The following is a 24,577-nucleotide window of genomic DNA, read 5'->3' on the forward strand; positions in this document are numbered from 1 at the left end:
GTAAACTTGTATTGGAACACTCATGTAGAAATAAGCTCTCTAAAGATTCAATTAAGACTTTTTCAAACCCACCCACATCATATATACAAATACAACTATACATCATTCAAAACAAAATTCAGGAATAAAATCACACACATAACACCATGATCTAATCAATGCATAAAAAGACATTTCCACTTGGAACAGCCAAGTATAGTATGAAAAGAAAGAAGAAAAAAAAAAAAAGGTAAGAAATGTGATTGAAGAAAGCAAATAACTAATGCTTCTTCTTCTTCCCCTCCGTCCCCTTCTTAATGATCTTCTGTCTCTTGGAATCGATCTCCTGGTCATAGATCTCACGAGCCGACTCGCCCTTCTTGCGCTTGGTCTGCTTGCTAGTTTTGACGCTGACGGTGGAAGCACCGCCGCTGCGGATCTGCTTCTCGGCTTCTTCCCATGCCGCGCTACCGTGGTTGATCTCGTATCTGGAGACTGTAAATCAGTTATTGTCATTCAATGATTATGATTGGGTATTATTGAGGGAAGAGAGAGGAAGAAGGAAGGGGGGACTAACTTGTCAAGAGGGAGAGCGTCGATCAAGGCGCGCTGCTTCTCGCGAAGCTCCTCGTTGACTTCTTGACCACCTTCACGGAGTTCATCATCCAGGCTGGTCTCCAGGGGCTTGAAGCGCTCGTCGGGGAGCTCGTCGTGGGCCTCGGTGGTGACCCGAGCGGAGGGGGCCTTCTCTGCGGGCATGGTCTCGGCGACGGCGCCTTCAATAAGGTTGCGGAAGTAGGTGGAGACCTTGCGGATGATCTTGAGGAACATGGCGAGGAGCTGAGACGAGGGGAGGGTGAGTTCCTTCTCGATCGTGTCAAGGTTCTTGCGCTGCAGACCAATGGCGAGCAGGATGGATTGCTGAACGCCAGACAGGCTGACCTTGCCGCTGAGACGGCCGGAGAAGTAGTACTCGGCGATGGTGGGGACCATGTCGAGGATGACGTGGTAGTCGAGGAGGTTGTTGGCGTAGCTGTCGAGACGCTTGAGGTCGAAGGGCGAGAAGGCGGCATCGAGCTCGGCCTTGGTCAGGGGGTTCTGAGAGATAGAGGGGTCGAGTTTGGCGCCGGAGTTGGCGGACTCGCAGATGCTGAGAGACAGCACGGAGGGGAACTCGCGGAACTGGTACGACAGCAAAGACGAGAAACGCTTGTGGAAGTCACGCGAGAAGGCGCCCAGCCAGGCGGCATCGTTGGAGCCGGAGGTCAGGGTGCGCAGCATCACGCAGGAGTGCTCGCCAGTCAGGTCGTTGGGGGTCTGGCGGAGGTAGACGGGAGAGAAGGACGAGCGCTTCCAGAACTTGTGCAGAGATGGAGTGAGACCGAAGCTGACACCAACGTAGTCGAGAGCGTCGGGGCGACGCTCAGACAGTTTGCCGAACAATGGGGGCATGGTGTGAATGTCGCGGACCTTGACGTTGTCGTCCAGGAGGTTGGAGTTGGCCAGCTCCTCGTCAGTCACCCGGACCATCTCCTCCTGCGGCTCGGGGATATCCTCGGAAAGGCTGGTGAACTTGCCCTCGTAGAAGTCAATGAGCAGCTCTAGAGCCCGGGAGCCGTATCCCATGCTCAGGTACTCTGGGTTCGTGGCGATACGGACAATTCGGGCACCCGAAAGACCGGCAAAGTCCTCATCCTGGTATTGTTGGCTGACCAGCCATGGAATCAGATCACCACCCGCCCGCTGCCCGCGGCTCAGGCTGTTGAGGACACTCTGTCGGCTGATACGACCTTCCAGCGCAACCTGAATGACACAGAGGGGTTCAGGGAGCTTGGTGGCTTCCTCGTCAATCGGGGGAACGAGAACAAACAGCTGGTGCGCGGGCGCATCGCTCATGAGTTGAAGATCATTAGGCGTGTTCTTGTAGTGGCTGGCAACGTAGAGAGCCATCATCTGCTGAAGGAACTTTTCGGAAACAGGGTGGAAGGAGAACAGGGTATCACGGTTGACTTGCAGCAATTGACATTGCGAGGGGTGAGGGGTGCCCTGAGTGTTCATGCGGGACTTGGGCAGGGTCGCGTCCAGGCAAAGGACCTTGTTCAACCACTTCTCCACCGAATCACCCGGTGCGTATCTGATGGGTTCCGAAAGGGTGATCTCCCTCAAAGACCGTCCAGCCAGGCTCTTGTCGATGTTCTTGGCGGCCTTGCCCGTGGCACGATCCGCAACGTCGATATCATCTTCACCGCTGACCTTGACGCCTCCCCGGGACTGCTCGCGAAGCTGCTGGATCAGCTTCAGGGAGAGGGACCGGCCCGTTCCTTCATAACCGTTAATGGTAGAGGCCATGAAGACCAGATACGGTCCCATCAGCTTGCGGACCAGAGGGAGAGGGATGGCGGCGGCTTCATCGATCACCAGCAGCTCAGCCTGACCCAGGACGTGGGCATCCTGGGGCTGGATGTACTGGATGGTCTGACGGTGCTGGCGGTGGATGTTGACACGGACGATGGCCTTGTTGAAGTCCGGGTTGGTCGACTGAAGAATGGTGTAGTCAACATGGTCGAGGTAGCCGAGGGCATCAAAGCCCTTGAAAACGAATTCGAAGAGGGTCTTCAAGTTCTCAGGGCTGGGCGAGGTGATGAAGATATTGCTGTAACCATGCGCCACAGCGGCCGCAATGGCAACACCAAGAGCTGCGGATTTACCGCGACCTCTGGCAGCGGTCAACGCGACAGTGCTCCGAAGGGTCTTCTCAGCGATTGCGTCGGCAAACGTCAAGAGCGCCTTCGCTTGGTCGACAGTGCGAGCCAAGTTGACCAGCGAGCCAATAGGCTGGGACTCTGCCAAACTCTCCTTGATCTCCTTCAGCTCCTTCTTTGTGCCAATGTTTGTATCGTCGATCGACTCCGGCGGAGGCAGCGGCTTCACGCTCTTCCCTCCGGAGATGGGCAGGACGTTCAACTCGTCATCCACGACCAGGCAGGAATCGCAGCTACCAAGAGATAGGATAAAACGCTCGTTGAATCTGGCAGTGACATCGTCGTGGGCTTCAGTGCGGTATCTCGAGTGGATATCCATGGACAATGTGTAGAGCTGCTTCAAGCTGTTCATGCCCTTCAGCAGTAGCAGGACGATACCACCTCCTTCAACGGTCTCAACAGTCCGGGCAAGCAAGTTCGGGGTCATGGCCTCGAAGTCCTGAAGCACGCACATTCCGTAGGTGTTACCGAGAATCTTCTCGGTCTCCTTGTAGTAGACGTAGCGGATTTGGTTGAGGGTGATGAACAGCTCGAACGGATCCTCCTGGTTAGGTTCTCTGATGCCGCGCTTAACCTCCTTCTTAATCTTGGCCTCACGCTTCTTCCGGTGACTCGTAAATCCTAGCAAATCCTTCTTGTAGGCCCACAGCACGGACTTGTTCTGCTTGACGTCGACGCTCGACATGATATAGTGGAGGTGGACGATGACATCCTTTGCGCGATCGCCAACGACGACGAAGAAGCTCCGCTTCTTCTCCTGCACGCCATTTCGGATGAGGGCCGGAATACGGGAATCAATCGCTTTGCGGGGCATGTTGGAGGCTGATTCCTGTGACCCTGGAGAGGGGAGGGGGTTGACTTGGGTATTTAAATGAGCGCTCGCAGAAAGGTCTCGATGGCCCGCGAACGAAAATTCGTAGACGGCGGCGGGGACCACAGATTGCGGGTTTGCAGCGGGTATACAGAAACACCACTTGATTTGCGAAACAGGGAGACACAAACCAGGCCCTCAAAGCAACAAGAGAAACGGTCGGCCAGGTAAAGAAACTGAGACTCACACTGCCGATGAACTCTGCGATTCCTTTCGCCGACAAAAAAAAAGTTATCGCCGAAAATCAGAACTGCCGCTTGGTACCGCTTTCTGTATGGGGTACCGCCTATATTTATGCCTGAGGCATATAATATGTGGTTCCTGGCTCGAGATTTGTCACGTGATAACCATTGACAGGGACGGGGAGGTACCATTATTGACCAGTTGATCATAACATTCAGGTCTAGCACGCGATCTTATTCCTCTTTGGAGCATTGGATAATTTAATAAAATTGCTTTTCACATTTTTGAAGCTACAGAGAATCTATATTGGATATCTGGTCAGGAAGTTCATCTGGATTTGTTTGCATGCGAGGCAATTGGTCCTTGTTTGTTCTACAATAGTTAGCGATCGGCTGCTTTGAAAGACCCATCCTCGTATTATTTATTATCGAGGAGCCAATATGGTTAGTATTGATAGTAAAATTATGCCATGTGTAGGACTTTCTTTTATTGCAGACAGTACTCAGGTATCATGGCGCATGGTGGAAGGGTGAAAGTTCACACCAGAAGAAGGCAGGCAGGCAGGAAGATCCCTCTCAAATCAGTCTCAACTCGTGTCCCCACGGAGTCTCCACGCTTTACCCGCCGCCAGGATATCGCGCAGTTACTGCCAACTTTGACTGGGTGAGTTGGCGCAAGTTTGACTCTTGGACTCCCTGGAGATCCAGAGTTTTCAGGATTGATGATGCCATCCAGAGGGGCACACGGGAGGGGAGATTGCCCGATCGGGGAGAGGATCATCCCAAGATGGGCCAAAGATGGACCATGGAATGGCTGGACCCTGACGCTAAGCGCTGCAACCTGCCATGTCTTTTTTCCTTCCTTTCAGGATGACTGACCGTTTCACTGCGTGTGTTTACTGCAGCATCTTACGCATCTCCAGGAGTACGTGTTCAGTGACACCGTCTCTGATATGCCCGATGGACTGAGCGGTAACTCTTGGCCATTCATTCGACCAGAAAGATGATCGTCGTGAGATTGGGAGTGCTGACGTGCTCGAGGAAGGCAATGGGCAGTGCAGCTATCTGGACACTAAGGACAAGTTCCTCCCGTGTGGTGGAATGAGGATGGCCGTGATGGTCGCGAGCCGTGGGCCAGACCCCTTCGTTGACGCAATCCCCTCGAATCCCGGTCATGGTCTCCTTATCTTTGCTGGGAATGAGATATTCTAAGGATATGTTTTTGGTTGTTGTCGTCCCTTTGTCATTCCTATTTCCCCCCCCTCTTCTCTCCTCCACACCTTTCGCAAACTCCGGAGGACACACGCCATTCATTCTACTGGAAGTGTATTCCCCCCCCTGGGGCCCCTAGCCAGGACGTTATAGTGACGGCTCCACCTCCTTGCGGCATCCCCAGCCAGGCACCACAGTTGCTTACTCCCTCGCGGATCTTTCTTTCTGCGCCGGAATTTGCCTGTGCGCTGCATGATGTGAATGTCATTCAAACCATGATGGCTATTAGCTTTCTGTGCCCATAACTTTCTTTGGCGTCATGGTATTTCTCTCTGCTGAGACCGGCCTCAAGGCCGCGGTAGGGTGAGTATAAGCATGCCCGTTATACCACCAAGGATGCCCAACTCTGTTACTCAACTGAGCGACCTAACGCAACGCACAGGGTATTCTTACTAAGTTGTACCTTTATCTCGACGTCTTACAAGACTACTTTCGCTTTCGGTAGGCTACCGAACCGAACGGTCCTTAATCCTCTAGGCTAATTATGTCCTCCTAGACCACCCTCTCATCACAGCCGTACTGGCCTGCTACTTTGCGGGGATCTGTCTTTTAATTCTGAGCCGATTCATCCATCGCATACCGAAGATCGCTTCGTCTGCACCTAAATACTCCGCCATTCCTCTCACAGAACGGGACCAAACGCTCGAAGAGCCATTTTCGCCGATCAGCTTAGACAGTAACAGCAGTTTTGCGCTCACTCGCTCGCGCAGCTCGGCGCGTTGGATCAAACTAGGTCTACTCTCGGTGCTTGGATGCATCCGAATTGCTTTGTATCGCGACCTCACTTTCCACACTGAATGCGCGCCGGATGGATACGCGGTAAGTAGCCAAGGGTTAGATCTTTGGCGGCAGCGCTAACCTGACTCCTTGCGCAGTATTCCATACCTTTCTTATTGGCCCTCTACGACTATTGGCACAATCAACGCAATCGACCGGTTGCGAAATGGTCCGCTCCTGAGCGTCCGCAGAATGCGCATCTGCGTGCCGTAGCTACCTTTGCCAGTCGCATGCACAATTTCCTCTTTCAGAGCCGCCTGAGATATGTCATAGCGGCCTTTTTTCTCCTAACTGGTGGATACATCACCATAACGTTCAGTCATGGCTTGCAGTCAACATACATCTGCCCCAATACTTCTAGTGTATATACGCGCATGCGTGTCTTCACGATCTTCAGCCTCATTCTCGACTCGTTGATCTTAATCGGCGCGGCTGAACTGGCGAGTGAAGGATCCCGGTCGGGGGACACCATCAGGAAGCCGCCTTTGGCTTCCTGGGCCTATAGCCTACTGGTGCGTCAATGTGACATTTTTCTCGAACTTAATCAAACTGACCATGATCTGAAAGGGAGTGGCTATCTTTTATACCATCGTTGTTATCATTCTCGTCGCTACTTCCGACGGCGACGACCGCTTCATCAGTGCTCAATACCTACGCAGTGCGGTGGGTCAAGCAGTGCTGGTGACTTGTGTGGTCGCTGCGGCGTCCCAATTGGTAGGTTCGAGAAACCGTCTATTGTGGCCAAATGCTGACTGCTCAGATCCCGTACTATGGTATCGCTGGGCTGGCTGTGCTGGCGGGCTTCGTCACGCTCTACTTCACTTGGGCGTCCACTCTGTTCAACGGACAACATCCATTTCCATTGATTTTCGCCTCCCGCGCCTTCGCGGCTCTTTTCTTCATCTTTGCGGGAGCCGTAGCCTTTCTTTATGCTCGAACTGCTTCAGAAGATGAAGCGCAATTCCTATATCGATTCAACCTGGCTATGCGAATTACTTTCGCTTTTCTTACTGTAATCGGCCTCGTCCTGGTGCACCAGCAGCATAGCGCCGCGCATCTGCATCCTATTGATCTGCTTGTGTACGACGGGAGACAGCACCATGATCAATGGCTTGCGCGGGCCAACAGCAGTCAAACTCTCGCCGATGCTGTTAGGAAGTACCGCGCCCAATACAATCAACATCCACCACCGTGCGTTCTCTCACGATTGTACACCTTTAGCTGGAGCTAACCAGACCAGGAATTTTGATAAGTGGTACGAATATGCTGTCAACCGATCTTCCCTAGTCATGGACGAGTTCGACCAAATATATGCCGACCTTCTACCCTTCCGCGCATTGCCGCCTGCGCAGATCCGGGACATGACGCAAAAGCTGGCGACAAACCCTTACAATGAGATCGGTGCGATCAGCATCCGTAACGGCAAAGCTCGAGTACAGGAAGGGATCAAGCCCACGCATGCGTGGATGGTAATTAGCGCTTCCAAGATGATCGAGAAGTTTGCCGAGTTCCTCCCGGATATGGATCTCGCATTCAACCTGAACGATGAGCCTCGGGTTTCTGTTCCCTGGGAGAAGGTTTCGGTACTCCGGCACCAAGCGAGATCTTACGGTTTACCACCGGAGGACAGCATCCAAACCGAATGGTCGACTGATCGCGGTGCTCAGTGGGGACCAATCGAGCCGGCCGACCAGACGACAGAAACCATGTTCGTTGACAACTCCTTTAAGCATATCTTCGATCGCTACGTGAGCTCCACCTGCCCACGCTCCTCCAAAGCTCGCAGTCAGCGCATCTGGGACCGGCGACACATCTGCCTCAGCTGCGTTCGTCCCCACTCGCTGGGAGAGTTTCCGTCCGACTGGACCGCTGCGACAGACATCTGCCACCAGCCCGACCTTGCCTCTCTGCACGGGTTCTTCCTGTCCCCAGCATCCTTCAAAGTCACACAAGACTTGACCCCCGTCTTCAGCCAGAGCACAATCGCCGGCTTCAACGACATTATTTTCCCCAGTCCTTGGAACTACGTCGACAAGATTGAATACAAGCCATCAGAAGAACACCCCGATGCAAACTACACCGACAAAACCAACACACTCTTCTGGATCGGCAGCACATCCGAAGGCGTCAGCAACCACGGCGAATGGAAAGGCATACCACGCCAACGCCTCGCCCACCTCGTGAACAACAACACACTGAACAGCGTCTCCGTCTTTCTCCCCACCAACGAAACAGACACGTACATGTATGAAGTCCTTAACGGCCGCGCCCCCTCCGACATCCTCCATCTCGACACCTCCGTCAACGTCATCGACCCCATCGTCCGCTGCCGCAGAGAAGACTGCGACGACCAAAGCAAAGAACTCGGCGCGGCCTCCCGCGTCGACTTCCAATCCCATTGGCAATATCGCTACTTGTTCGACTCGGACGGTGCCGGCTTCAGTGGCCGCTTCCTCCCCTTCATGCAGAGTCACAGTCTCCCATTCAAGACCGGTCTGTTCCGTCAATGGTTCGACTCACGTATCACCCCCTGGCTGCACTTTGTGCCGATCGATCTTCGTCTGCACGGATTATGGAGCACCCTGGCGTACTTTGCCGGCGTGGACACGACTCTCACGGTAAATGGCGCCACAAGGCACGTCCACATGCCGCCGCACGATATCGAGGGGACTTGGATTGCCGAGGAGGGGCGAAAATGGGCCAACCGAGTGATTCGCAAGGAAGATATGGAGATTTACTTCTTCCGGTTATTGCTAGAATGGGGACGGATAACTGATGACCAGCGAGATGTGTTGGGATATCGACTTGACATGTAATGATTATGATGTTTGTTTATATACCTATGGGTTCTGTCATTTGGAGTAGTAATACTAGAAATATGGAAAAGAGGGAAATGAGAAACTTCAATTGTAATTGTTCTAACGAGTGGCGGGTATAGTAGTATATGACAAAGCGAGCGACTAGTACCTGTAGTAAGGTACCATGATGTAGTAGTTTATGCCCGTATAGATCCGGATCTATACATGCATGCATGCATGGATGATGCACCGAAAGAGTAAACCCAAAACAAAACAGCCAACCAACCAACCAATCAAACGAAGGACTGAAATGCCAACAAACCAACTGATGTATCAATCAAGATGAGCGTGTGCGAGATGAAATGAAGATGAAATGGATGGAATCAGACAAAACGAGATGAGACAGACGAGGAGGAATCGATTAGAAAATCATGCCCGCCATATAATTCCTTGGCTCCCACCTGGCCTTCTTCACAAACGACGGGCTAGGGAACGACGAAGTCGACGTCGACGCGTTCAGCATCGGACCATGATGGTTTCTTCCTCCCCTCCAGGGACGAGAATCTTCATCGTCATCATCGTCGTCGTCGTCGTCGTCGTCGTCGTCGTCGTCCCCATCATCATCTGAATCATCATCCGAATCAGAGTCGTCGTCATCATCGTCATCGTCGTCGGAATCATCGTTCCCATCATCCTGATCATCATCATCATCGTCCTCATCGTCATCATCCCCATAATCAACCACCCCAGCAACAGTGCTATCACCATCATCCTGATAAACCTTCAACGAATTAATACTCCAGTAAGCGTCGACAAAAGCCCCGGGATTATTCGCCACATAACTACTGCACGAGCTAGCGACGGACGCACAACTGCCCGAGCCCCAGACATTACCGGCCCAGTCGCCGCAGAAGGTAGTATCGAAGATCTATACCAACCTATTAGCGTCCTCCATCATCACAAACCAACAACATGCAAAGAGAAGAAAAAGAAGGGGTGAGGAGGGGGAAAGGAACATACAATCTGCAACCCATCAAAATGACTATCAATATCACAATCACCTTGAAACCTCGCAACAGGGGAACCCCAAGAATCCGGATCCGGATTCCCGGAATCAATATCATCAGGGATGCTCCCCCGTTCGAAGAACCAGATACTAATCGCATCTGAAGTCCACTCGGTCGCGAACACGCCGCCGCCATTCGCATTGAAGGCGGTTCCGTACGAGGTAGCGTCGGGATCAGTGATACCACACCCGGCGTTACTGGATTGACCTGCGGCGTAGACGTAGCAGTTGTCGGTGGTCATGGAGCCGGTGAAGTCCGATGAGGAGGAGATGCTGCAGCCGTCGCTGGTGTGCAGGGTCATGTCGTTGCCGGATTGTTGGTTGACGCCTTCGATGATGTCGATTTCGCCGTTGTTGGGCCAGTCGGCGCCGACGAGCCAGCTATAATAATGATTTTTTTAGCTTTTGTGTTCAATAGAGATGTTATGAGTGAAGGGTGGAGGGGATGGAGAGGGGGGCTTACAAGGCAGGCCAGGTGCCACAGATACCTCCGGGCATGTGTTCGAGGTCTAGGATGAAGAGACCATGGTTGTAGGTGGCGTCGCTGGAGATGCGAACACTTTGACGTCCGCTACTGCCGGCGACGTTGGTGTGGTCGACGCCCATGTAGACGGAGTCGCCGGAGGTGGAGATATAGCCATTGCTCTGGGCGGTGGCTTCATCAACGTAGTCAACGAAGCCGTTGGTGGGGTCGGTGTCGGTGAAGAAGGAGAAGCCGTCGAAGAAGCCAGAGCCAGAGTAGTCGTCTTGTAAAGTGTAGGCTGCAGAGCTGAGCTGCGCCGTGAGGCCTAAGGCCGAAAGGAGAGTCGCGGTGCGTCGCATCGCGACGAGCATGTATGAATTGAAGGGGTTTTCTTCAAAGGAGAGGTAGAGGAGTTTCTTTGATTTAGACCGGCTAGATTGATGTTCTTCCTCTGAAGAAAAGCGGATCGTGAAAGGAATGAAGAGAAGTAGATATTTATATGAATGCGTAAGATGTCTCTTGCGAGATCTAAGGAATGGAGCCGCAGCTCAATCGTAGCAGCAGCAGCAGAAATAGGCAAAGGAATGTTGGTCTAGAGACGAGGTCTCTGAATTCGTCGAGCCATGGCCGAGAACAGGGTTATATACAGCGCGTCGTGCGGGAGAGAGAGAGAGGGTAGAAAGTTAGAAAGTTAGAGAGGTGTAAAGAGACAGACGCCGAGACAGGGGGCCTCGGGCCTCCGGGTCTGGTCAAGCCTTCAAGCAGAGACACTAACGATCTGTGTGGCGCCGACTATGAACAATCCACAGCAGCCCACCGGATCAGAGCGCAGGACCAGTCGGGACCTGGCGAGGCCAGCTGCGAGGTCCATGTGGATTGATTGATTGAAGCCGTTAATTTAATCCGCGGGCCAATATAGGGCATGAAAACGGGCAGCGAGAAAATCAACTGGGCCAGTGACAGGCGATCGGGCACATTCCGGAGTCGAGGGCTCGGCCAATGGAGGCGAGTAGAACACCATTTTGAGTGAAAGTGCTGCAGGCTGGGCGTCTAGTCAAACCGCGCGGAGGATGAAGATCAGGCCCGAGATGGGAAGGATTCCGCAAGCAGCTGCAGCCAACCCCGAGATTAGGACAGGACCACGCGATGCATCTGAAGCCCAATCAAGAGGGCCTGGCAGGGGGAAATTAGCCGGCAGCATCAGCAGATGAAATCCCCGCCCGAATGCAGAAACTGGAATGCCACTCACTAACGTTGTTTGGTTTCTGTCGCTCCCAATGGCCTTTTTGACAGCTCGTGGGAATTTGCCTCCCTCGGTCAGCCGATCCTGTGAGAACTATCAGGACGTATGCAAGTATAGACAGAGAAATTAAGGTAGAGATTAGAGTAGAAAAAAAATAAAACGTTGAAGGGAAAAAATGCTATTAGGACATCGTCATCACGCTGCCATCGCTGGTTCATTATGTACAGGGCACATCGGGCATGCCAACAACTCCTCCCACTCCGATCCTCCTCGGTGAAACGGCCCTCCACGATGCTGGTATTGATGATGGTGCCGGTGCTGGGGATGCACAGGATGCCCAGTAGTCGATGGATCAACCTCCAACAGACATCGCCGATGGTAGAGATGCCGGCAGGAAAAGATCACGACCGGCCCAGCAGCCACCGTCGCGTTCTCGCCATTCACACCCTCACCATCTGCTGCGGCCGCATGCCCATCCATCAGCGGGAGCGGCTGACCTGCATCGGCGGCCTTGCCCTTCCCCCGTGCGGTCGCCGGATCATTTTGTGCATGAAGTCGTTTCTGAAGACGCTGCTCGTGCGTCTTTTCCTGTTTCTGCTCCCACGCCTGCCAAAACTGGGGTCCAACCCCAGGTCCCCAGATGCGCTGCCGGCAGATTTCGCACACCTGCCCGCGTGGTCGCCATCCCCGCTGCCGTAGTCGCGTCACCTCGTCCACATGCACAAACAGGTCCCGGTCCAGCATGCCGTTGGCCAGTGCCAACAGGGATTTCTCATACGTGTAGGCTGAGAAGATTGAAGCCAGTACCGCCCGCAGCTCTAACAGGGAGGGCGACCAGCTGGCCGCCCGCGTGAGGAATGCCCGCAGAATACGGAGGAAGCTTACATCGCTCCGCTCGCTGCTTGACGATCCGCCAACTCGCACCGTACTGGAGAGCAGCGACGTGAACACCTGCTGCACCAGGGCGCGGAACGCCGACATCAAGTGGCTGGTTGCCGGAGTCACTGGGGCTGCACGCTCTTGCTGCACTAAGCCAAACACGCTGCTGGCCGTCCGCACGACGGCCTCAATTAGATCGAGCCATAGACTTTCGTCGAAGGAGAGAGGTTGCTCCAGGACACCCTTGCCCGTACCATTCCGTTCCACCGCGCGTGAATTCTTCGCCGTCTTGCTTTGCCCTTGGCAAAGCCAGGTCCCCACTCGCGTAAATTTGTCAAGAGACTCAACGAGATGGTCGATCGCCTCCGTCGTGCTGGCAGAGTCGGGACTATCGTGCAGGTTCTGCAGAATGCCTACCAGTCCCGACTCGAGGGTCCCCAGATGTGTGATGAGACGATCCATCGCGGCCCGCACCTGGCCTTGTCGAGCCAGCAGGATCACGGCCGCGTCCACCACCCCACTCTCTTCCATGGATGGCAACAGCTCCTCCAGCCGGACGTCTCCGACCCGTAGATCATCTACAAAGTCGGCAACGCGAGACGGGTTATACTTGCAGAGCAGCTGTACATACCGCTCGACCATCCAGTTCTCGATGGGCTTACTCTGTCGTCCCTCCGTCACAGACTGCAGAGACATGCGGACCACAACGCCCAAGTACTGATACTGCCGACCAGTATCGTCTTTGAGGATGTCGAGGAAGGTCCCGTGGATATCCGGTGCGAGCCCATGCATCGTCTGGGCGGCCTTCTCCACATCAATTGCGACCAGCTGGCCAGCATGCTCTTTGACCACGTCAACAACGTCACGTCGCTGCTTCTTACCGAGTCCTGAGCCAGGTCGAAGGCAGTCTTGGAGACAGGTAAAGATGGCCTCCTGCTCATTCGGATCTTCGAGGTATGTGCGCACTAGCTCCGGGTACTGCTTTTCAGAGCGATAGGTAGCTTTCAGAATCCGGAAAAACCGTGCTTCCTTGTAGAGCGGGATCATGCCCTGGACGTTGGGAGGATGGTAGAAAGACAACAGGTACTCGGCGCTCAACTCGCAATCGTCAGCCATATCCAGGCTCGGGTATCGGCACAGCCGCTCCAAGACCTGGTGAAGAGTGCTGCCCGGGAGGAGAATATATTGAGGATATTTAGGAAGGTTGCGCGCAAGGAACATGTCTAGATAAATGGTATCAGATGCATCGAAAGACTGGGTCATAACCTGTAACAGAATGCTGATAAGATATTGTCGGTTAATGGACACTCCCCGAACTGGAGTCTCGTCGGGTTCTTGCTCATTCAAGAAACTGTCCTCGAACGCCTCATTCATCATACTCATGAAGCTGGATGTGTCGAATCGCAGCATGGCCTGGAGCTCGGGAAACGACCCGCCTAGTTGAGCTCGAGCTCCAGCTTTGGTACCAGATGGTTTGCCAGAGAACAAGTAATCGTACAGGGTCGCTTTGGCTCGGGTCGCCTCAGCGTCATCCATGTCTGTCCCGGTAGGATAGACACGTCCGGTGAGGACGAAGGAAAGATAAGGGAACATTTTCATCGCATTAGTATACCGCTTGAGTCCATCCACCGACTCCCCGTTCACGAGAGCCTCCGGTGTCGGAATGAGCTGCAAGAGCTCCTGCAACGGACCCACGTAATCTCCTAGGCAGCGATTCCAGACGTAGATAAACGCGTCGTACAAATTATGGTGCTTACACAGCGAGGTAGTCTGGTCAATGTCCATCGTGGCGGTATCCAGCAGGCAGATGATCTCTTCCAAACGGCTAACGCTGTGGTTCGTCGCAAAGTGGTTGATCAGTGCCTTCACGGCAGTCGGAGGAAGAGAGCGGACGGTCCCTTCCACGATATACGGTTCGAGCGCATCCAAGAATATTCCCGGTGAGCCACTCTCCTCGTACCAGGTAAACACCTCGTCCCAAAGGAAGTCCTCCTCGGACATAGAGACGCACGCCGCGATGGATACCTCGGCTAATTTCTCAAGCTGTCCGTTTCCCAGCCTTCCGCTGTTCGCTTCTGTATTCCGCCCAAAGGCATACTTCAGCGAAGCCGAGATCATTTCCTGGAGCTTCTCTCGAACTAACGGCTGCCTCAGTGCATCCTCCTCCGGTAATCCAATGGTCAGCTTCTCGGCGCTACCTTCATAGTATGATGTCGCCAGCTGGATCGCACCAATAAAGTCGCCGGCTTCCATAAGGGCTAGCAACCGATCCGCCCAGTTCGACAGGCTTCCCATCAACATCTCGTTGAAACCTAAGAGAAACAGGCGTCCCTTATAGGAGCGGAAGCTCATATAGAAGGCGTCTGCCACCACTCCATGCATCGAAGTATCCTCTTCATTGAACTGCTCGACCAAGCTATGCAGCTGGGCGGAGAACAGATCCACATGGTAGATGTGCCGGTTGAGGAGGTCAACGGCTTCCGTGACACGCATGGTGTGGTCTTCCAATATGAGCAACTGCTGTGTGATAGTGAGCACTGCCAGTACTGAGCGACTCAGCCATTGCACGGCAACAATCGCCTCGTCGGCCTTCCATCGGCTCCTGGGTCTGAAGGAAAGGCTTGGAGGACGATCACGGCTCGGTGACTCGTCGGTTTCCACCTCCGAGATGTCCATCACCGTCAGCACGTTGGACCAACAATAGACAAGCTTCGTCTTGGAAATCTCTGTGTCTTTGCCCTTGAGCCGGATGGCGGGGAACCAGGCAAGGGCTCCAGTCATGGCGCCATGAGCTGTTACTTCTTTCGGACGGGGTGACTTGTGCTGTGTCTGTGCGACAGGCGTCGTTGAAACAATGACAAGGAGATACGGTGTAAGCATGGCGACCAGGCCTAGCGAGTCGGTGGATTGCTCGACATTGCCAAGCGGGAGCGGCGAGAATGCCAGGACGGAGCTGGGCTTTCGCGGTCGACTACCTTCCGCGAAGACCTGGGGATAGCGACCCAGAATCCGGGTGGTCTTGACCGTCCGTCCCATTGCGCCCATTCCTCGAGTAGCCAGGTGTGAGAAGGCCATTCCCCGCTTATCGGCTGATACCAGCGCCGTCCGTCGCGTTCCCAGGAATCCCACATGGATGACCGGCCCACCCGCGATATGACCGTCCGATGTTCGAGTCTCTACCTGACTAGCAGGTATGGGGGGGATATGAAGGAAAGGCCGCGCTGACCGCGAAATTTCCCAGGTGAATATGTCGCTCGAAGTGTGGCCTCCAGCAACCGTCGAGTGGTCTGCCGAAAGTGCTAACGATGTGATCGCGCCACATTCAACAGCTACATTGCGCCAAGTCAGCAGAAGGGACCTCAGCCGAGTTGAGGATCAGACGTACCCTTTGTCCCAAGTCCAATAATGGTCTTCAGGTTTTGCTGGTAGTCAAATACGAGGATGATGCCCTTGGACGTACCAACCACAATGGACGTCGAAACGACCATGCAGGTGGGATGCCCAAAGTTCCGTTTTCCAACTTCCGAGAATGCCTGCCCATTGAGCTTCTTCAATCTAGTCCATTGCACAACATCCCAGGGGCCCAGAGGGATGTCCGCGCCCGAGTCCACGGTCCCCGGCGATAGATGGCTGGTAAGGGAAGATTTTCGGGAGTGGATCTGGGCTAGAAACGGGGATGACGGTCGGAAACTGACTGGCGATGCAGAGGAGAGTCTGGACTGGAAACGACGATCGAAAGGGCGATGGGAAGGACTGGGGCTGAGGTGAGGAGACCCGCGGAGGGCCAACGCGCTGCTGCTTCGCGACGATAAAACAGAGCCCTATTCTCATCAGCGGGGAGTCAGGGCGGAACAGACATAGTCGCGACCAACATGCAAAGAAGGGGTATCATCTGGCGTCGAGAGGGTCTCATCCACGCTACCGGGAGCGCCGGGCTGCCCGGATTGCGGCGAGGATGGGAGGTCAGTGGAATCGGCGTCAACAGGAGGGCTTGGTTTCCCCGAGACATGGTTTTCGCTGGCTACGCCGGGGAGGTCCTCCTCGAAGTAAGCCATTGGGCCATGATCTGGCGGCTCCTGAGTGTTGACATGGTCGGAGACACCGTTGCGGGCGGGCGGGGAGTGTTCATCGTCTTCCTGGCCCAAGTCGAGCTCATCCTCTCGTGCCCAGTCATTACTGGTCTCGATCATGGAGCTCATCGGCGGGATGTTCGAATGACCATCGCTCCAACTGTCTTGTTTGATAGTAGCAATGAATCGCAATGAGAGTCTGGACGGAAGTTGTACGGTGAGGCGCTGGTGGTCTCAACAATCGATGTCACGAAGCTCGAATGGGGCAATAAAAGTGGAGGCTGGCCGGGATCAACGGGGGGCTGGATGTCAGGCTCAGGGCGGCGGCAGACACTCGGAGACAGCACAGCGAGGAGACGCACGAGCTGTTCAGGTAATGAAGATATGACGCCGAATGGGGGTGAGGAATGGATCTAGGGAAGGAGAAGAGGCCGCGACGAGCTTGGATTGAACTGGACTGGAGGAGGCAATGGAGAAGGACCGGCCAGGCAGAGATACCGGAGATACCCACCGGCGAAGGAGGAGGAGTTGGTATTCTTGGTATTCTTGGTATCTTGGGTACGGTTACCATTACGCTCCCAATGGAGCCCCAGGCGGTCTAGTCCCAATCCGGAAGGGACAGAAAGATGGAGTGACCACGGATGCCTGGGTGCCTGGGTGCCTGGGTGCCTGGATGCATGAATGGCCATTGTCTTGATCACTACTAGCTAGATAGATAGATAGAATTAGACCGCTACAGTACATTTTGTTTATTATTTTTCCCCCCTTTTTTTTACATGTTGGTAGTCGGTTTACCTAACATTACCACAAGACCTAAACATCTTCCCTCTTCCTTGTGGGGACAGAAAAATGATTCTTACACGCGATTGATGCTATTCCACGTGGACGGTTTCGGAAGAGACATCCAATTCATCAACTCAGCGGAGACGTCACATCTACCTATTTCCCAATACTTAATATTCCGCAAATTAAATCGCTGGGATCGACTCTGTGGCTGAAGAGTCAAATGTTGCAAAAGCCGAGGTAAGCATAGGGCTTTCCTTGTCCATGCCTTAGGCATCTCAATCCCCCCACCCCCTCCTTTCTCTCTTAGTTGTTTCAGCACCAGAAACACCTAACGAAAAGGAATCAGCATGAGATGATGAAAATCGCAGGGATATTTCTCTCTCTCTCGTACCCCACCCCCTTCACGTCCCAATCGTGAACCAACATGGTGCGTGGCTGTCAAGCTTCTGACCTGCATGATGACGGATCCCATGTGACAAACAGTCCCTCTATAATCCCCCCTCACCAGGTCTTTAAGGAAATGCAGTGAGGGAGGTTATCCATATTCCATCATGTTTCCAACAGCCAGCCATTACTTCCAGTTAGGAACTTGCATCTAGCGCCCCAGAGGGCCAGCCTAAGGATCTGCCAATATATTCAACCGCCTGGCTCCGAACCAACCACTCGTCGTCTCCTTTCCAGACCCCCGCTTGATTGGATTGCAGTGGCACGGTCAGCATTTACTAGTTCTGCACTCGGGAACTTAGCCCTTGGGCTTAGAGTGTAGAGTAGTATTGGCTATTCAAATGCTCTCCCGTCGGTCCTATCATGATGCTTAACCGTGATTGCCCTGTCGGTTGGTGTCCGGGTTGGGGTTATCACACTATCCCTCATCATCACCCGTGCAGGTCACAAGCTGGCAGATGGCTCCAACAAGCCACTGCTGATTTCATCAGCAACGGTTGGCGCGGTCATTTTAGCAGAAGATGGAATATGGACTGAACATCGTACATCAAGGGCCAGGGTATAAATAAAGCCGGTGCATTCCTCATTCATCGGCATCCTCCCTGCCCGTTACGGTAGCCCCCCACTGTCGAACCTAGCAACAACTGTGGCTAAAGGACCAGGAACGCCGTTGCATGATGATGTTCCCCCCATCCATCCTCTTCGGCCTGGCGGTGGGCATAGCATCCATTGTGCCAACTATCGCGCAGTCCACCTGTAACGGCCAGGCTGAGTACTGTGATCGCCGTTTTTCCAATGTTACCCAGGTCGGCGCCCACGACAGCCCCTTCGTTGGGTCGCTCCTCTCCGATAACCAGGATCTCAGTGTCACCCAGCAGTTGGACCTGGGAATCCGCTTCCTTCAGGGCCAAACCCACAAATCTGAACTGGATGATACCATCCTCCTTTGCCACACGTCGTGCCTGCTGGAGGATGCGGGCAGCCTGGAATCGTTTCTAACTACAGTCAAATCCTGGATGGACAGCAACCCGGATGAGGTGGTGACCCTCCTCCTTACAAACGGTGACAGTCTATCGGTATCGCAGTTCGGCGATGTCTTCAACAGTTCCGGTATCTCAGACTATGCGTTCGTGCCGAGCTCGTCTCCAGACACTTTGGCCATGGATGAATGGCCGACCCTACGAGAATTGATCGGAAATGGCACGCGGCTGGTGTCTTTCCTTGGTAAGCAGTGGCCAGGCAGTCGTGTCCTGAGAAGCTTATCTGACTGGCTTTCCAGATTATGGCGCCGATGCTTCGACCGTCCCATACATCCTCGATGAGTTTGCGTACTTCTTCGAGACCCCTTATGATGTGACGAATGCAACTTTCCCCGACTGCAGCATTGACCGGCCCGCTGGTGCATCCGCCTCCGGACGGATGTATATTGTCAATCATTTTCTGGATGTCGACATATTGGGAATCCTCATACCCGATAAGGATCATGCATCCGACACCAACGCGGTGTCGGGGTCTGGGAGCATTGGAGCCCAGGCAGACCTGTGCTACTCCATATACGACCGCTTGCCCAACTTCATCCTCCTGGATTTTGTCGATTTGGGTGAGCCGATCGCGGCTCAAAGTGAACTGAATGGTGTTTAGAAAGCTCATTGTCCTTCTTTCCGAGCAGTGTGGCTCTTGGTTTACCCGGCTGATGGCACGCCATGTAAATCCAGCAGTGCTCTATCAAAAAGGCTTACCAATCGGGATAAAATGTATTTGCCATTCCGCTCTTCTGTCAAATCCAAAGGAGAAGGCCCCACACTGCGTGCGGACCGTCGAGGTCTATTGGTTATAAGATGCCCTTTAGTCCAAAATGTCGAGCAGATAGTAACGTCAAATCGCCCCAGTGTAGCTTCCAAGACACTTCGAGATTGTTCACTCATCCAATTCAACCTGCATCTCGCGTTCTGTTATAAATTTGGGATATCCGAGTTAGCAATGCCAGACTTGAAGGTAGCAGATTTCAGCCATACGTACCCCATATCTTGTTTGCCGATGCAACAATGACCTCCGCCTTAGCAAGCAACTTTTTAGCATAGCGCTCGGCCTCCGCTGGGTGCAGTTGATTCTTCTGGGTCTTCCGCGGGTTTACCTGTATTTCTTGGTTAGCACAGCCTCATCACACACTGCCATCAAAGTTTGCCACACCATCATAAGTATAGGAACAAGGTCCTTCGCATCAGCCTCTGCCAATGCTCTTAGATTGCGGAACCCATTTTCTCGGAGTAACCTGGCAGTCCATCCTTTCACGTAGGTAACCTGCGCCATTTCCAGCAGATCAGCACGCGCACCAGCCTCCAGACGATCTCGCATATGATCCAAGACTGCCGCAAGCATGCCCCAATTCATTCGCTGACAGAATTTCACGATACCCGCAGCAAAGCCATGACATTGTTGTGCCAGGGTTTGAACTGCACCCCGCGGAATCCGATAGCGATTGGCTACTACCGACAATGGCATCTCGTTACTCAAGTCCCGAAGTTGAAATGCCGTGTACGCTCTGCGGTATATCCTGGCCTGGTTCATCTGTTCTGGCGTATTCTCCTTGAGTGATGCACCACTTTGCGCCCTGCGGAACCATTAGCGCCTTCATGAATGATCGAAGGGGTTGTGAGCTAGCATACATTGTATTTACAAAACCTGGACTGACACCGACAAATTGCAACGCACGTAGCCCGCTTTCATCAAGGTTGTCCAACTGATCACGAAAGATAAGCCAGTCGATCGGAGTGGCTGTGGCCGCTTGCAAGGGCGTGAACAAGTAAAATATATGCATATCACCGTCCATGACAAAAGCTTGCAACGCTCTCTTCAACTCCTCATAAACAAAGAGACCATCTTCGGGTGCAAACGCCGAAGCCACTACTGCCTGGCCAAGTTGTGTTGACGAGTATGATTCGTTGTCATTCAGTTGTACAAGTCCCTCGGTGGCCAATTCTTGCAGCGCTGAACCCATGATACCGTAGGCTACTCTTTTATCCACTGTCAGGTACAGAAGGGTACATCTAACATATTCTTTGATGGCATCGTTACCGGACACAAGTCCCGTCGCAATCGCTTCCAAAAGTGCTCTTGTGGGATGTGAGCTATTCTATTATCAAAGAATTGGGTGTTGGGAACTCACCTCTTGAGTCCTCTCTTCTCCGGGGCCAGGCAGCTTTCAATGGCAGGCATCTCTGCTTCTAAGAGGTCGCAGACCGCTTGTAGGTCGCTATCCCCACATATCAAGTAAGTCTCACCCGCATCGTCTTTCCCTTTGCGACCAGCTCTTCCACACATCTGTCGCCTTCGCGAATATCAGCCAATAGCACACTATGTTCGGTTAGGGGCAACTTACAGCATTGCGGGACCTACAAGTTCCCTGCCCATGCGGGCTCCATTGATGATAACTCTCCGTGCAGGGAGATTGACACCAGCCGCAAGACTGCAGGTCGCTATGAGTATACGTAAGACGCCTTGGTCGTACGCCTGCGCTATCAGTTCGCGCTCCTCTGCTGTCATCCCCGCATCTATAGCGATAGCTTAGCATATGCCTGGAAACAATGCGAATGGTACTTACGGTGGAACCCTACGCCTCTCACGAGCGTCTTTTCGAGGACCGGGTCCAAGCCGCTAGGCAAACTGCGTAGTTCAGCAAGCAAGTCTAAACGCTTGCTGAGCTCATCTGTGTTGTCCGCTGGGGCCGGCATCGCTTCGCTCATAACAACTGCTTGGATCTGGCACATATGGCGACTACCGCAGAATACCAAGGCGCCATGTCCGGCGCCAGCGGTGTCGATCGCCAGAGCTACAGTCGCATTTGTCATGGGGTTTGCAAGTTCGCGGAAGGTCGAGGGACGAATAACACGGTCTGGGGGCATCCGTTCCATAAGAGTTGCGTTAGACATAGACTTCAGCTTAGAGATAGTTTGGAAAAGCTGTCTCGAGGTTGCTGCAGGATAAATCGCATTCTCGTAAACTAGGTAATCATCAATCGGGATTGGTCGGTATGTCGACACAAAGTAAGCGGCATTCATCCACTCGGCAAGCATCTCGGTGTTCTTGGAATGGTCAGACAGGTAGCTTTCAGGCTTGCGAACCGAGTCTTCAACCATACCGATAGGGTGGCACTCATGCCAATAATTTGGGTCCTCTGTCGCAAGAGAAGTAGTTTGGTGACCATGAGTTCCAGCAGATACCCGCGATGTTCATCATCAAGCATATGTAGCTCGTCCAAAACGACTACGCCTAAGTCGCCAATGCTACACTCTTCAATGGTGGAATTGATCAAGGAGTTCGCCTATGTGACAACACTTAGAGATGATTCGTGACTGCATGGGCAAAGATGTAACGCACCTTCTCAATTGTGCAGACAGCTATGTCCGTGTCTGCCCAGGATGCAGCAGTCCTGCTTCCACCATAGTACCCAGTGACACGAATCGATCGCTGCAGTCTGTTCCACCGATGGTGGTACAGTTTTTCATTGACTGCTTGGTCCTCGGCATCAAGGGTAATTTTCTCGACATCCTGTACGATGCGCCTGAGCCACTTGAGCTTTTCTTGTACCAAGGCGACATAGGGAAGGACAAGGATAGCCTTGCGCCCGGGGTTCTCAATGATACGCTTGAGCATCAGAATATCGGCCACGAGAGACTTCCCCCCGCCCGTGGGGGCTGTGTAGACTAAATGTCGGTCGCCCTTGAGGAGACCTGGCGCTAGAAGGCATGACGCCTGCCACTGGTAGATACTGCTGAGCCCAGCTGCGGCAAAGTTAGCCACCAGTCCTGGAGGCAAGCCATACGTGGGATGATTCAGGGACAAATAGGGGTTGTGTGCAGGATTCTGGTCGGTAGGAAACACATTCGGCTGTTGGCCACGACACACCGGCGGTGTCTCAGCAACCGGATAGATGTCGCTGGCGACCAGACGGGCCTTGGGAAGGATGAACGAGGGGCGGATAAAATCTACCGACCGACCAACCGCACCAGGAGCAGTTGTAGGATGTCTTACTCCCACTGGCCTGTGATCATCGTCTGCAGAAGGGTCCGGGGGTCGCTTGTTTCCAGCCAATGGGACTACCTCAAACGTCCGCTGGCGGGCAATATCGACGGATGTCTGGAAGCCATAGGTCTGAAATGGCTGCCCGGGTGGTGCAGACATGCCTGGGTCAACGTTTTGACCTCTGTACAGTTATGGCGGCTCTCGTGGGGCTCCCATACGCAATGAGAATCATGGGAAGTATAATATGGTCGGAGAGTGCCCAGACAACATTGGGAGGGGTGGCTAATCCCGGTGGAACAAGGAACTAGTAGCTTGATTGGAACGAAACACCATAAAACTGTAGGATTAGACATCCAGACGTGCCGAATATTAGGCCAGGCCAAAGATAACACTGATGATAGTGGTTATGGGATCAATCATTCCAGAACCTTGGCGAGGCCCGTTGGTGGTGGTGATGGTTCTGGCAGGAACGCGGGTGCAACGCGCTCGTTTCGGGAAACTGCATCCCATCCATCCCATAACTGGTAACTACACTAGAGAGATGTGGGTGGCCAATCGGCCTCAGGCACCACACCCCCCGATCTAGTGCCTTGTCGGCGAGCCTAAGGCCGCTATGTGGTACTTACGTACACTACATACTACTTTGCTGCGAAACTTGATAGGCCCGAGTCACTCTGCTGTGAAATACGCAATGAATAAATTATGTCGGCCAATAAGTAGTCAAAATCTCGGACCCAAGATACGATACCCCAATGATAATATATTAGTGACAATTGATACTAGTAGGTGTGATTGAGCATTTTTTTTTATTTTTCTGTTCCCGTGCGGAAACGTTCCTGGATCGGCTCACCCGCTAATCGGAGCCCTGCTGATCCGCCAGTCGAGAGGAATGACTTACCCAACGGAGGTTGGTCGTGTGCTAGTCGATAGCGGCATGCATCTTCCGTGGGCAAGTGGCACTGGCCATATGGTGCCGAGCAGCCTCCCCGGATCTGATTGTTCCTCCACGGGCGAGGGAACTGAAGTTTTTGAAGTCGGCAGCCAAAAGAACAGAAACAGCAATATGAAATGATGATAATTGTAACCACATTGATCACAGCAAATCTTGCAGTAAGTTGGTGTCCAGTGTTCACCACCAACTCGAGCGATTCTACCCTGCGACCCAGTCGGGGGGCACAGACGTTGGAAAGAATCCAGCTGCCACGCTATTCCTTCCTGTCCCGCGCGCGCTCTGCAGACTAAAGGTAGGTGAGTAAGCAAGGGTGGCCGGAGAAGAAGCCCGGCTATCAGAACCCAACATTCATTATTGATCGCTAGTTGAACTTCAAGTTCATACCCCTCTCATACATACCTTCCGACAGGCATCGGGATACTCTTCTGGGGGGGGAGGAACTGCATCAAACCCTGCCTCCATAAAAGCCTTCACTACGGCACTTCCCGCATTAATATCACAATATTTGTTTTTTACCAGAACATCGTCTCGTGCGGGCTGGCTGCCTAGGGTCACCTGACTGATTGGGATCGTAACAGCCTTTTGGCTACGGAAGAACTAAGGTAAGGCCAGGCAGCCTCCGACTCCATACGTAGTGCTAAATTGCGGACCTGCGCAACACAAGTCTGGCTTACCGAGTATTTATTTTTTTCATTAACACGCCCCTTGATGGGTTGGTTCATGTGCGCCCTCTCCTCACATCCCGCGTTGCGAGCCTCTTGTGTACAGTCATCATCCCCATGATGCTACCATGCCATGCAGAAGAGTGAAATTTTGTAGATATCAACTTAACAGCTCAACTTTCATCCTGAGGATGCTCTGGCTCAGCTCTACAAGGTCATTTACGTTGAATTGGCCAGAGTGTCCCAGGTAGACGGATACCTCGGGCCAAAGTGCCATTCTTCTTCAACATTATTGAGCCGGAGGCTATGGGCCCGAAGAAGAAAAGGAAGGGTGAGAAAAAGAAAAAAA

At 53.2% G+C, this 24,577-nt stretch overlaps 7 protein-coding genes across 7 annotated transcripts; 3 read left to right on the top strand and 4 right to left on the bottom strand.

Moving 5' to 3' along the window:
* Positions 1-14: 14 nt before the first annotated feature.
* On the bottom strand, positions 15-3,789 carry BDQ94DRAFT_183634 (ribosome biosynthesis protein KRE33). Its single transcript, XM_026774462.1, has 2 exons — positions 557-3,789; positions 15-467 (listed from the first exon to the last, which is right to left on the bottom strand). Exons 1-2 carry the CDS (start codon positions 3,553-3,555, stop codon positions 260-262), a joined length of 3,207 nt encoding a protein of 1,068 aa, XP_026621265.1. The 5' UTR covers positions 3,556-3,789; the 3' UTR covers positions 15-259.
* On the top strand, positions 3,238-3,789 carry BDQ94DRAFT_152377 (uncharacterized protein). The gene has a single exon (XM_026767958.1). The coding sequence runs from the start codon at positions 3,613-3,615 to the stop codon at positions 3,781-3,783; it is 171 nt and encodes a 56-aa protein (XP_026621266.1). The 5' UTR covers positions 3,238-3,612; the 3' UTR covers positions 3,784-3,789.
* A 1,428-nt stretch (positions 3,790-5,217) lies between these two features.
* On the top strand, positions 5,218-8,667 carry BDQ94DRAFT_183638 (putative capsular associated protein). Its single transcript, XM_026774463.1, has 7 exons — positions 5,218-5,369; positions 5,449-5,507; positions 5,563-5,885; positions 5,942-6,355; positions 6,411-6,557; positions 6,604-7,034; positions 7,084-8,667. Exons 1-7 carry the CDS (start codon positions 5,326-5,328, stop codon positions 8,657-8,659), a joined length of 2,994 nt encoding a protein of 997 aa, XP_026621267.1. The 5' UTR covers positions 5,218-5,325; the 3' UTR covers positions 8,660-8,667.
* Positions 8,668-8,969: 302 nt separating this feature from the next.
* Positions 8,970-10,675, bottom strand: BDQ94DRAFT_99819 (glycoside hydrolase family 16 protein). The gene is made up of 3 exons (XM_026777001.1): positions 10,171-10,675; positions 9,662-10,088; positions 8,970-9,569 (listed from the first exon to the last, which is right to left on the bottom strand). The coding sequence occupies exons 1-3, from the start codon at positions 10,539-10,541 to the stop codon at positions 9,063-9,065; spliced, it is 1,305 nt and encodes a 434-aa protein (XP_026621268.1). The 5' UTR covers positions 10,542-10,675; the 3' UTR covers positions 8,970-9,062.
* A 933-nt stretch (positions 10,676-11,608) lies between these two features.
* BDQ94DRAFT_174903 (CORVET complex membrane-binding subunit VPS8) lies at positions 11,609-16,491 on the bottom strand (the record flags this gene model as incomplete). Its single annotated transcript, XM_026772420.1, has 3 exons — positions 11,609-15,621; positions 15,678-16,113; positions 16,165-16,491. 3 exons carry the CDS (start codon positions 16,489-16,491, stop codon positions 11,609-11,611), a joined length of 4,776 nt encoding a protein of 1,591 aa, XP_026621269.1.
* A 1,622-nt stretch (positions 16,492-18,113) lies between these two features.
* Positions 18,114-19,579, top strand: BDQ94DRAFT_152388 (uncharacterized protein). Its single transcript, XM_026767959.1, has 2 exons — positions 18,114-18,816; positions 18,872-19,579. Exons 1-2 carry the CDS (start codon positions 18,267-18,269, stop codon positions 19,231-19,233), a joined length of 912 nt encoding a protein of 303 aa, XP_026621270.1. The 5' UTR covers positions 18,114-18,266; the 3' UTR covers positions 19,234-19,579.
* On the bottom strand, positions 19,510-23,103 carry BDQ94DRAFT_183645 (DEAD/DEAH box helicase; the record flags this gene model as incomplete). The annotated part of the gene is made up of 9 exons (XM_026774464.1): positions 21,970-23,103; positions 21,731-21,913; positions 21,194-21,674; positions 20,972-21,143; positions 20,759-20,920; positions 20,259-20,705; positions 19,783-20,203; positions 19,612-19,726; positions 19,510-19,541 (listed from the first exon to the last, which is right to left on the bottom strand). The coding sequence occupies exons 1-9, from the start codon at positions 22,771-22,773 to the stop codon at positions 19,510-19,512; spliced, it is 2,817 nt and encodes a 938-aa protein (XP_026621271.1). The 5' UTR covers positions 22,774-23,103.
* Between the last annotated feature and the right edge of the window lie 1,474 nt (positions 23,104-24,577).

Source organism: Aspergillus welwitschiae (genome assembly GCF_003344945.1).
Source record: "Aspergillus welwitschiae strain CBS 139.54b unplaced genomic scaffold BDQ94scaffold_47, whole genome shotgun sequence".
Lineage (NCBI taxonomy): Eukaryota > Fungi > Ascomycota > Eurotiomycetes > Eurotiales > Aspergillaceae > Aspergillus > Aspergillus welwitschiae.